The sequence below is a fragment of the Rhinolophus ferrumequinum genome, chromosome 15 (genome assembly GCF_004115265.2).
Source record: "Rhinolophus ferrumequinum isolate MPI-CBG mRhiFer1 chromosome 15, mRhiFer1_v1.p, whole genome shotgun sequence".
Taxonomy (NCBI): domain Eukaryota; kingdom Metazoa; phylum Chordata; class Mammalia; order Chiroptera; family Rhinolophidae; genus Rhinolophus; species Rhinolophus ferrumequinum.
The window spans coordinates 24725501-24738473 of NC_046298.1; the positions used below are offsets into that span (position 1 = coordinate 24725501).

The 12973-nt window shown below is 42.9% G+C and overlaps 1 protein-coding gene across 1 annotated transcript in view; it reads left to right on the forward strand.

Moving 5' to 3' along the window:
* VAT1L (vesicle amine transport 1 like) overlaps positions 1-7975 on the forward strand; it is a 144669-nt gene extending 136694 nt beyond the window's left edge. The window contains exons 8-9 of the mRNA XM_033128944.1: positions 3544-3627; positions 5363-7975. Coding sequence (XP_032984835.1) covers positions 3544-3627; positions 5363-5461 — 183 coding nt within the window. The 3' untranslated portion in view covers positions 5462-7975. The remainder of the gene's footprint in view (positions 1-3543; positions 3628-5362) is intronic.
* The last annotated feature ends 4998 nt before the right edge of the window (positions 7976-12973 follow it).

Below are 12973 nucleotides of genomic sequence, written 5' to 3' on the forward strand. Positions count from 1 at the left end.
CGGCTACGGTATCAGGCAATGCAGGTCTCCGAGACTTTTCTCTTGAGTGCTGTGGGTAAAGGTCTTAAGCAGAAGGGCGCCTTAGAAAAATCTCTCTGGTAGCCTCAAGAGAGACAAGTAGCTTCATGGAGGCTGTCACCTCCATCTTCTGGATACTGTCATCTGCTGGAGCACCTCCGTTTGTAAACTGGTAACTTGGGAGTAAAATTTCTTTTTGCACACTTTACCCTGCGATGCTATTATTTGAGGGTAGTTTTAGGGCGCAGACTGCAGAGCCCTGTCCTGGATTTTGTCCAGAGTCCTGAAAAGCGGAAGCTCCTCTCTGAATTTCCATGTGGTTTCTAACCACCTTTCAGATGGCAACCTGGGACAGATGCCTTACATTTTTCACCTTTGGGATTCTCATCTGTGAAACTATAATGCTATAATGCCAGTACTCACCTCAAAGGCTTCGTGTGCAGATAAAATGAAGTAACATATGTAAAATGCCTTACACCGCAACTGATAAAGAACTGATCAAGAAGTCATAGTTTCTTTCCTTCTAAGTTATCATCATAAAAGACTTTACATCTCCAAGAGATGTAAACTCAAACAGCATTGCTGGGGGTCAGACTGTTTTCCTCATCTCTTGGAAGGACTCCTAACCCTTTCTCCATTTCCCCATGTAAGAGACTTCAAAGAGTCAGTTCATTTCAGAAAGAAATGTCTAAAAAATATGCAGATTAGAGCCAGCCCTGCAGGGGACTTTTTTCTGGCAGCACAATAAGCTTTAACTGGTAGGAAAACAGCGTTTCCCTTTTTTTTGGCTCTGTCTTACTGGAGAAGCAGCTTTAAAAATTGTTCTTAACCTCCAAGGAGTTTCCAAGTGTTTAATGACTTACCAGGGTAATAAACAACTGAATTCTGGGAAACCATTATGTGAGATGTTACCTACCACCTTCCCTTGCCTTTGAGAATCAAAGGAAGCAACACAGTCTGGGTGGAATTGGGAAAAAGCATCAGTTTTGAAGTCTGACAACCTGAATTTGAACCACAGTTCTGTTGTCGATAGCCACAGAGTCTTTGGACCAATTGCTTATATCCTTGAGCATCAGGTACTTATCTGTAAAATGGGTGTAATATATATCTTTCAAGGTAAGAATTACGTATGCAAGGTAAGAATGTATTAGTTATCTATTACTACATAATAAATTACCCCAAAAACTTACTGACTCAAAACAACATTTATGATCTCACAGTTTTTGTGGGTGAGGAATCTGGTCATGGTTTAGCTGGGTCCTTTGGTTCAGGGTCTATCCCAAAGCTGCAATTCAGGTGTCAGCGAGGGTTGTGGTCTCATTTCAAGGCTCAACTGGGGAAAGATCTGCTTCCAAGCTCTCTCATTGGCTGTTGGCAGGATCCAGTCTGTCAGGGGCTTTTAGACTGAGGATATCAGTTTCTCTCTGGCTGTTGGCAGGATCCAGTCTGTCAGGGGCTTTTGGACTGAGGATATCAGTTTCTCTCTGGCTGTTGGCAAGAGTTGCCATGTGGGCCTTTCCATAGGGCAGTTTACAATGTGGTGGCTTATGTCATCAGAGCAAGAAGGTAAGAAGAGCCAGATAAAGAGAGACTGCAAGAGAGGTCACCATCTTTTATAACCTAGTTTTGGAAGTGACCTCCCATCTCTTTTGCTGTGTTCTACTGGTTAGAAGCAAGTTACTAGGTCTAGCCCACGTTCATGGAGAGGGGATGACACATGTGTGTGAGTGTCAGGACGTGGGGTCACTTAGGAGCCATTTTAGAAGATTTCCGCCATGATATTTAAAGATTCTCAGTAAACGGTAGCTATTATTATGACCAAATTGGAAAAGCAACATTCACACGGAAATAGAAGAAATCTACCGGATTATGTTTTAGGGTCAGGAAATTTACCAATCATACGACACTATCCGTATATAAAAGAGGTTGATGCTAACCCATGCTAGGTTATCCAAAGTCTACTCTTAAAGATCCGTTTAATTTATATGAAATACAGATTTCATAACATGTTACCAAACAACAACGTTTGGACACTAGAGTGAAAAGGCACTCATTTTCCCTACGTAATGTTTTATCATATATCTGAATCCCAGTGTAGTTATTTTAGGATGTCCATGTTTTTACGGGAATGCAGATAAAAATATACATCTTGATGTTCCCATTTAACACCATTATAAAGGCATTAAATCCCGTTGTACATTCTTTATAATTAGCACTTTAACAGCTATATAAGAGCTCCATTCAGTTGATAAATGTAAGCGCCATGGTTTACTTAAGCGTTCCTGTATTCTGTGATGCGTAAGTCGCTTCAGTGCTTTGCCATTAAAAGCAATGTTGTGATTGAGTTTCTTTTGTGCGGCAAGATTTTCTCCCCATAATTTGAATTATGTCTTTAGGATAAAGCCTTAAAAAAGCAATTAGAATACACATATTTTAATGGCTCTGTCAAGTTTTTATCCAAATGAGAAAACGGCTTTGGTTTTTATATAAGCAAACACTGCTCTATCAGCCCCACAGTGTGTTCTTCAAAGGCAGATACCGTAGCTGAGCTTTTAATTTTTTTTTTTGTTTGTTAAGCCATGGCATCTAGCCTATAAGCAACATTTAATGAGTGTTGTGGACTGAATGAATATACAAAAATATTTTAAAAATCTGAGACTTTAGGGAAAATATTTAGACTAGATCTATTGAAATTGTTTTGTGTTTTTTTTTTTTTTTTTAAATCAAGAGATGTTGACTTTCCATTTAGAAATCACTAAGAAATGCAGAGGACGTAAGATGCCAAGCACTGCCTTCCCTTATCTCATTTAATCCTCACAGCGCCCCCTGCAGTTCATTTTCCATAGGGCTGCAGAAAGCGATGCTCAAAGCATAAATCAGATTATGTCACACTCTTGCTCTGATAAAGATGTCCCATTAGACATCTGTTGGCCCCCATCATTTGGGAAAAAAAAGTAGGTCCTTTTTTCTGGGGAGATACTAATACTGGGGAAATATACTCCATTGAACTAGTTCAGTGGAGACAAAATTTTCACCCAATACCAGAAATCATGGGAATTTTCTTGAATGTAGTTCAGCCTGAGTAATGAGTCACTTTAGCCAAATTATGAGTCACAGTGATATAACACTATGGTAAGCAGGGCACAAATGACCCTCAAAAAAATAATTTTAGTGGACAAAATTGACACTGATGTGCCCTGCCACTCTGCAGCGTGTACCTCTTGGAACTTCACAGAACCCGCCTGCCTCCGCCCCTTTTAAAAGGAAATTTTAGTGTACTTATTTCAGGAGCTATCACTCTCATGTTTTAGACCCTGGACACCAAGTTGCTTGTACAGATCAGAGTATGTGAGTGACACAACCAGAATTTATTTGCACCCAATGTCCAAAACCCTCTCAGGTTTAGCAACTAAACTTAAACCACAGCGCGCCCTGGTGGGCATCCGGTGGCTTGGCTTTCCAGCCCTTTATACTTGGGTGACATTTCACCTCACCAGCATTTCCATTTTAATCCCCATCTCTCAGGTGAAGGAGGCTATGCAGCGGATCCACGACCGAGGGAACATTGGCAAGTTAATTCTGGATGTAGAGAAGACCCCAACTCCACTGGTGAGTCAACAGCAGAGGGATCCGTTCAGTTCAACACAAGAGGTCTTATCAGGTGCAGGCACAGGTAGAGCAGAGGGAAATCCAGGCAGCTCCTGGGCCGGCGCAGGAGACCAGGGGTGGACAAATGATCTTGCAAATGAGGGGTTAGTTACAAATTGAGATAGATACTGAGAAAGAAAGGAAAATGCTTCCGTGAGAGCATTTCAAGAGCACTCTGAGGGCAGTCGGGAAAGGATAGAAACAATCGACCTGTGTCTACTCTAAGTGCTATCTCTTGGCTGCCACAAGTAGAAGGAATTCCTGGTAAAATCCAATAAATTCACATTCACATGCTCGACAGGCTGATGCCAACTGCTTCGAGATGCCTCCTGATGATTCCATTGATTTTCGTTAGCTTTTACCAGGATGAAACCTTTCTATTCAGGGACCTGACGGGGGGAAGCCTGTCAAACTCACATCCCAGCTGGTCTTGCAAGGACCACTTGAGGGAGCTGTGTAGTGTGGTGGTCACCACACAGACTGCCACCAGACTGCAGGATTCAAAGCCACGATCTGAGCCCCTGTGTGGGCCCCGGGCAATTACTTTGCCGCTCCAGCTTCAGCGACCCCGTCTGTATTTTGGAGATCGATCAAATCTCACAAGTCAATTAGAAGGATATGCATAAAACATTTTCGCATACACACTAAGTCCTAGGAAAGGTTTTACAGAGAAAATACTTAGGAAGGCTTTTTGTTTTGTTTTGTTTTCTCACATGTTTAGTCTTAGAGCTGCATCAGTCATTACGAAAGAGAAAGAATTAAAATTTCTTGCATATTATCGTCCAACGTGTGTATTTTTTAAAGTGTTTATTTGGATTTTATAACCATAACGTAGTTTATGTATCATGGCCATTTCTCTCAACGGACGGTTTAATGAGAGGGCATTTTACAACGTGTAAGTGACGGACAGCAATATGGATATAGTTTATGAAATGCTTACTAAGTTCCGGGACTGTGCCCAGCAAATGTATGAAGGCAGATGAGGGAATCAGGTTAAAGAGGAGAAGGCAGCTGGGATCCCGGGTCTTCTATGTAACTGCATTATGTTCTTTAAACACGTGACCAAGTCTGTTTCAGGTCCATCAGTACAAGGCAGACAGGTCCTGGACTGCTTATTGCTTTCAAGCCAAATAGCTGATAGTGGCTTCCCACTTGCTTCCATTATGCATGAGGTCCTGCTGGGTCCTCTGGCCGGTAGGAAGGCCTGCTAGACCACGCTTGGGGCGTGGGGGGTTGGGGAGGATTTTATTAGAGCAGGAGATGAAAAGCCCACCTTTCATGGTGACAACTCCAAACTTGCCTTGGCATATGCCATTATCCTTGTTTCTGAATCTCGGGAAGACTTTTACCCTGGGACCTAAAGAAACAACGAGATGATGGAGAGTGGGTCTATGAGATCTGTGGTATTTGGAGCGTCTCTGTGGTGGGTGGAGGCCACTGCCCACCTGGACAGAAGACTGGGCTCGAAGGAATCGTCTCCCAAATTCCAAATCCTGGCACTCAAATGCTTATCTCAGAGCCTGCTTCTTGAGGGTGCCCAACATACAGCAGCTAACACCACACTGCCTTCCTGGGGAAGCAAGCAGCGCTAGCTCTCGGCCTTTAAAGACGCCCTCCCACATGGCTTCGTCAGATGCTTAGAGAAGGTGGCGGTCAGGTTGCAGAGCCCTCTCACAAGTCCTCTGTTGAATTACAGATGGCCAACGACAGCACAGAGACCAGCGAGGCGGGAGAAGAGGAGGAAGACCACGAGGGGGATGGTGAGAACAAGGAGCGGATGCCCTTCATCCAGTAACCAGGACCCAGGCAGAAGAAGGAAGGACGGTTTGGAAGAAGAGAAGCCAGCTGAGAAAGCTCTTCTGTGCCCCAGTGAACAAATGCTGTAGTCCAGTGTATCGTGTTTGTCTGCAGTCAGCTGAGCTATAAAGCTGTTGATCACTGTTGTGTTTTGAAATTAAGTGCCAACCCCCTCCATATAGTATTATGTCCCTCCCCCATCTGTGTGTGACACTCTCCCTTCTCCCCTGTTTCAAAACCGTTCATCTTTGGGTCCTTCTGGATGGTTCTAGAACAGCCTTGCAAATTAATACAAGCCCCCAGGCCCTATGCCTAAGAGACCAGATGTGGGCAAAGACAAGTTTGGATCGAAAGGTATTGTCACAGAGCGCGACCCACATCCTAGAATTTTTCAGGCCAGTGACACTTTTCACTGCCAGCCACCCATGCTTCTGATGAGAGCTTTTGCCGATTTGGCTGGCAGAAAGAGGGTAGGCCAGGAGATGTTTCCATGAGCCCGTAAACTTAAGACCTCTCCAAATAATACTTTCCCTCTCCCCTTTTAAGAGGCAACAACTTCCTTACATCCATTCAGTTGTTCCATGGTCCAAAGTTTGACCTACTTGCCTCTTACCCTTTGATGCTTGATCCCTTCACTGGTTCTTAGCCATAGACACATGGAACAGATATGAATTTTTCAGGATAAAGGATGGGTCAACAGCATGAGGCTGAGGACCAGCCATGGAGATTTCGCCTCTGAAACCACATCTCACAAGCAAAATCCTCTCCCCCTACCCCGATATCCGCCGTATATATTTCATTTTAATTCTAAGAAAATTCACCACGTGTGGGACTATTTCAGAAGTCATTACTGAGACTCGCCTATGTTTGCACACTTGCCATTGGCTTTACCAATTTTACTATATTCCTTTCCTAGTAGTGAGCAGCCACCTGTGCTGTGGATCCCCCAAGGAAGACCGCTCTGTAGACCATATTTGGAAAAAAATCAATCAGTATCTCGTTACTTGCCAAGGCACGTTCTACCATGTGACAAATTCTAGTGATACGAAGGTTGACGCTCAGTATCAGATGCCAAACGTGCAGTTCCTCTCCTCTGAAATATGAAATTATGGTGCCTACTCTTTGCAGGACCCCTCGTTTGGGGAATGGGGACCAAACTACTTGACTGTACACGCTTGTCCCATTTTCCAGCTCCTAAACTTCTAAGAAAACCCATCCTCAACCCCACCCGACTTTACATGGCTTGAGGTGAACAGTTCGCCTGCAGGAAGAGAAAGAGGCTCCATGTCTCCACCAAGGGGTGCCTCGTTCCCTCCTCCTAGTTCTTTTGGCCCAAAATGCTGACTCTATCACTCACACACCATGCTGGAGACCCAAGAAGCCCAGGTGATTAGCGCCCCCAACTCATTTTCCCTCCTGGAAGACGCTGGAGGGTTCCCACACTGCCCGATCTCGCCAGCAATGAGCCTTGGGGTAGATCCAACTCTTCCCCCAAAGTGATGGGAATGAACGCATTTCAGCCAGTACCTGTTTTATGTCCAAAGTCCTTTTATAACAAATGTCACCTCATTAATCATGTTCTGTTTTTCCTATCCTAAGCTTGTGATGATGACTTATTTATGCCAAATATTTATCTGAAGGGAGTTTCTCCTCATTGTGACTGTACGTGTGAAAAATGAAGCCGAGAAAGGGTGCTGCCATCTGACGTGCAGAGAGATGAGTGTCTCAGAGAGGACAGGATCCTCTTCTCTTCCTACCCCAGGACTCACCAATATTCCAGTTCTGGGCCATTTAGAGAGATAATGTTGATGTTTTCTCCCCCAAATACCTTTGCCAAATGTTGTATTGTTAGTCATGTTTCTCCCATAACCTAGCTGACAGTGGGGGTCTTAAGAAGAGCCGCAACCCAAGTGATACCCCTGGTGAGCTGGACAGGAATGGCATTTTCCAGGGCTGGGGAAACAAAGAGCCACTGGCCATATCAGTGCTCTCTGCTGCCAGGTGAGAGGGAACTCTAGATTCAGAATCCAGACGGCCTTTGTTATATCCAGAGGAGAAACATAAAAAGTCACTCCTCCCCAAATCTGTTTTTACAACTAGCAAGGTTAATATAATAATCACAAAAAATACCAGTCGGTTATAGAAAACCCTTTATCGTATCCTCAGAATACAGAATGAGAAGAAACAACTAGAGTTTGACCAAGAGAGTCTGATCGATTTATGCCACGAAGAATAAAAACTACATCTATATATATATCAAAATTAACCAATTAGGGCACTGTCATTTTAAGCACCTTCTTTCCCATCACGTGATTGTTTTTCTGAAGGAAGGGTAAAGAATGTCTCAGTTTGCCTTAAAGGAACTGTGAAGGCTTCTCTGTAATTTAAGCTTGATTGGAGTGAACTGAAACATTGTCTAATGTATTTGTGGCTTTAGAGCTTTTGTTATATTGTGCCTACAAAGCAAATTATGTTTACATAAAAATATAAATAAAGTATTCAGCATAGCATACCCTGGCCTGGCATCAGTTACTCCATATAAATAGTTGTTGGAAAAGCAGCGCTCCCCCGACCCCATTGAAATGTAAGGAAAATAAAAAGCATGTGATAGAAGAATCTCCAGATGAGAAACTAAAGACTACACAGAAAAACTGGGGTTGAGATGAGCCAAGCCTTTAAAAAGACATTCAAGTTCCCTCAAGGAAGAAAATAAAACCACTAAATAAAAGAGCTACTAAAGACGTCATATAATAGTAATGATAACAAAAAGTATAATTATAATGGCATTTACAGTGCCATTATAATTGCTATTATATATACTATATATAATATGCTATGAAAAAGAGCTATGTATGTATTAATTCTCTTACCTTCCCAACAGCCCTGAGAGGTGGACTTTATCATTACACCCCTTTTATAGGTGACAAAACTGAAGCATCGGAAGGTTTTACACTTGCCTGAGATCACACAGTTAGTAAGTGATGGAGCCAGGATTTTTGAACCAAGCTAGAATTCATGCCCTTAACAGCCCTATCTTGCTGTCTTGGCTTAAATAACATTAAAATATGATGCATTTCAAATTACCATCCCTTGGTTACCAGAAACTCTTCGGGGATTCTGTTTCCTCTGATTTCAAGGATATGTTTGTAAGTTTGTTTTGCTTTGTAGCAAATAATATGCATATCAAAAAGCACTTTTTTCTTTTTCTGGCCCTCCATCCAAGTGTTCAGCGAAGTACTGATTTTAAAACACACATCTCAACCATTTTCATTTTTCTGTTCTAAAATATCCTCAAGGTTATCAAAGAGATACACAAAAGTAAATCTCCAACGGCTAAGATTTCACGAAAGAAGAATGTGTGATTAGGGAGGCTTTACTGTATTTATCCTATTTTTCAGCAGGAAGAAGAAGAAGAAAAAAACTAGTTGCATGTCAGTAAAACGCCACATATGTAAACCTGAATTTACAAAGTAGGAAAGTTAGTCACACTGCCAATGAAATTCTTACAAAGTCACTGCACAAAGGATTTTCTGGCGTGTTCCCGTTTAATGCTCATGTTGTCCATGTAAATCTCACGGCCTCACATAGGTAGTGTTGGTGGACTGTCACATTTAAACACAGGCCACCAACAAAAACTGGAATCTCCACTAAATTCCACAACTTTACTTGTAACTGAAAATGGGGAAGAAGAGGTCTAGCAGTTGGAAACAAAATTCTTTTCAGCAGTGTGGAGGACATTAGGGTAGTCATGGAGACCCTTCAAAAGCCATTTAGGGCACAGCGAAAACATTTGTGTAAAAGCAAAGAGGTGTGAACTTTTGAAGGGCACATTGACAGAATGGAGAGTAGAACGGTGTAGATGAAACACAGACATGCAGGGAGGGAGTGGCGTGGGAGACGTGCATGGTGGGAAGTCGGTGGTATCAGGTTTGGTGGGCTTTGAATGCCAATCTGATCATTTAAGATTTTCACGGAAAGGAAGAAGAATGTGTGACGCTGTCCCATGAAAAGTTGGGGTGTGGAGGCAATTCCTAAGAGTAAATGCAGGGTGTCATGGAAAGAAGGACACGAGAGGTGCCTAAAGGTGGTCCATAGTTAGATGTCAAGTACCCTGATCCCTCTGCCCTAGTTTGGGTCCTTCAGAATCAGACATTGAAACAGGGATTTGACTGTCGGCAGTGTTGGGAGGTGATCCCAAGAAACATGGATGAGGAAAGGGGAACATAAAGCCGGAAAGGGAGGAAGGCCATTCCGGTGTGTGGATGAGCAGGTTAGCACTGTGGGAGATCACAAACGTGCCCCATAGTTGTCACACTTGAAAGGTGAGGAAGTTGTGTTTATTCATCAATTCCCATACATCACTGGTTGAGGGGAACCCCGGGGAAACGTGTTGATTCCCTGACACTCTTGACCTTCCCCTTGTGTGAACCAAGCACATTGCTGTGGCCAGATAATGCCCTCAGACAGACAGCCATTGGATTCCACATACAGGTGAGATCATATGGTATTTGTCTTTCTCTGCCCGACTTATTTCACTTGGCATAATATCCTCTAGGTCCATCCATGTTGTCGCAAATGATAAGATTTCATTCTTTTTTATGCTGAGTAACATTCCATCGTTTATATACCACCTCTTCTGTATCCAGTTGCCTAGCGAAGGACATTTCGGTTGCTTCCATATCTTGGTTATGGTGCATATGGGAGAAGCAAGGAGATATGGAACAAGTGCTGCTACTACAGCTTCGGGGAATTTACTCTTTATTCTGAAGTGAAAGGGGGAGCTTTGGAGGCTTTCCACGAACTGTACTCCCATCTTGCTCACCACACCCCTGACTCCAGCTATCCTATTAACTCACACTGCCCCTTCTTTTTTGCTTTTGTTTTGTCCATTGGTCTCTTGTCTCAGAGAGCACAGTGTCTGCTCAGAAGACACAGCCAAATGCCTCTCCATCTCATCATGATGACTTGTTTCACTGGGATCTTCCTGCCAATTTTCAGGTCTCTTCTTCATTTGGGGCCAGAAAATCTGGGGGCTCTATGTTACATGAAACCACATGTTTATTCAACAAAATTTTAATGAACATTTACTGGGTGCAGGATCCTGTTCCGGGTTCTAGAAATAGAAAGAAAAGATACAGACTTTTCCTCAAGAAATTTATAGTCCAGAACTATGCTATTCGATAAAAATATCTGGGAGCCACGTAAAAAAGTTAAATTTTCTTGTAGTCACATTTAAAAAGTAAAGAGAAATGAGGAAATTTAACAATATTTTATTTAACCCAATATATACAGAATGTTATTATTTCAACACATAGTTGACGTAAAAGTTATTAATATTTTACATTCTCTTTCTCATACTAAGACTTCAAAACCTGGTGTGTATTTTATGCTTACATTACATCTCCGCTTAGACTAGACACGTTTCAAATGCTCAGTGGCACTTGTGACTAGTGGCTTCCATTCTGGACAGGTAGGTCGAGAGGAAAGGCAGAAAAGGACAACAAGATATGGAACGTGACTCCAATGAGGCAATGTTAGACGGCGGAGCGGGGCACAAAGTAGAAAGGGGTCAACTCTGTGATGGAAGGGGATGGCAAAGACAGCACCCGGGAAGAAAGGGATGCTGAGTGACATCTTTTAAGATGAGTCGGTGTTGTTCCTGAGAGTAAGGTACTTAAAGCACACAGCACAGTGCCTGGTACATAGTAAGTGCTCAATAAACATGAGCTTCCTTTCCCTACTCCCATTTACCAGTGCTGGGAAGAATGAGGTACTTGGGGAATACTCAGTAGTAGCTTTCCTCCTTTTTTTTTTTTTTTTTTTTTTAGCAAAAGAGAATACATAGGTCTCAATATTTTGCACCCAAATTTGTTTGCAAGAGGAAAAATAAGTTGTTATGGACTGAATGTGTGTGTGTGCCCCCGCCCACTCATATTTTGAACCCTACCACCCATCCTACCACCTACCAGCATTTTAATTGTGTCAGGAAGTGGGCCTTTGGGAGGTAATCAGGTTTAAATGAGGTCTAACGGGATTAGTGCCCCTGTTAACAGACATGACATAACTGGCTTCCTCTCTTTCTCCCTTTCGTAAATATACAATAAGTCAACAGTCTGCAACCCAGAAGAAGGCCTGCATAAGAATCTGTCCTTGCTGGCACTCTGATCTTGGACTTCCAACCTACAGACTATGAGAAATAAATTTCCGTTGTCGATAAGCCACCCAGTCTATGATACTTCATTAGAGCAGCCCGGACTAAAACATACGTGCTTTTGCGTTCTCTCTGCCATGAACAGAATGATCAGCGCTCCTGTACCAGCCAAGCAAAAACGCTGGGAAGTATATCCCATGAGTTATTCAGATTGGCATCCAAACACCCAAACAAAGGAGTGACTCAGACAGGAGCAGCTGAAACCTCAACAGGCCACATGCATATGCACCCACCCATGTGCAGTGATTCAGAGCGTACGCCTTGGAATCTTACAAATCAGGGATCAAATGTCGGCAAATTGCTCGGCATTTGAGCTTTCCCTTACTAAAATGGGGATGATCGTATTGTCTATTTCCTAGAATTGTTATGAAGAGCAAATGTAACAGTGTATGTGTAACCAGACTGAAACCGTGACCCACAATTTCCAGTCTGGAAACCAGATGGTAGATGCTTTCAAAACAAGTTTGTTTGTTTTTTTACATTCATTCAACAAACAGTGATCAAATACCTAGCATGTTCCCGACACAGCATTTTTAGTGTCTTAGCAGGAAAAATAAGATACATAGCCTCTGCCATCCAGGAGCCTAGAGTTTAATGATGTGATAACAATACGCTTTACTTCTTGTGCGAATGGCAATTTGTTGGTGGAGCCTGCCTTGGAACTATGAGCTTCTGTGGGTGGAATGAGACAGAGTGGTATAATTGGTGAAAATTGGCCTTTGGGAGTAGCTGAGGAGAGTTGTCTAGGAGAAGTAACTATGTTTAGGCACAGTGGGGAAGTGCAAGGAGGTTCATGGCATGGCCCATTAGCTACTGCGTGTATCGAGCGAAGAAACAAAAGATTAAGACTGGATTGTAGAAATCCTTGACTGTCCCTTCAAGCATTCTGGATTTTGTACTAAAGCAAAGGGACTCATCAGGGGCTACTGGAGAATGTCAGAGAAGACCATGAGAAATCTTCCCAAAATGAACTTCACCATTTTACTTGGTCAAGTTTTGGGAGCTGGAACAGATAGGTGGGCCATATTAGAATAGTTTTTTGGCTAGTCCCCCACGGTCCATCGTAGTCTACTTGGTCATGAGTTAAGACGGCCATGAAACTAGCGTGAGTGGAGGAAAGGAACATGCCTCCCTCTCAGGAGTGGGAATACAGGGTTTGGTGATGAACACTTTTCCTGGTGAGTGGGCATGCTTGTCCATTGAGGCCCCAAGGAAATAAATCACCACCCATCAGAGCTGAGAGTCCAAACTAACATAATGTTCCCAAACAAGGGCTCATTGCCTGATGTGCCTGAAGCC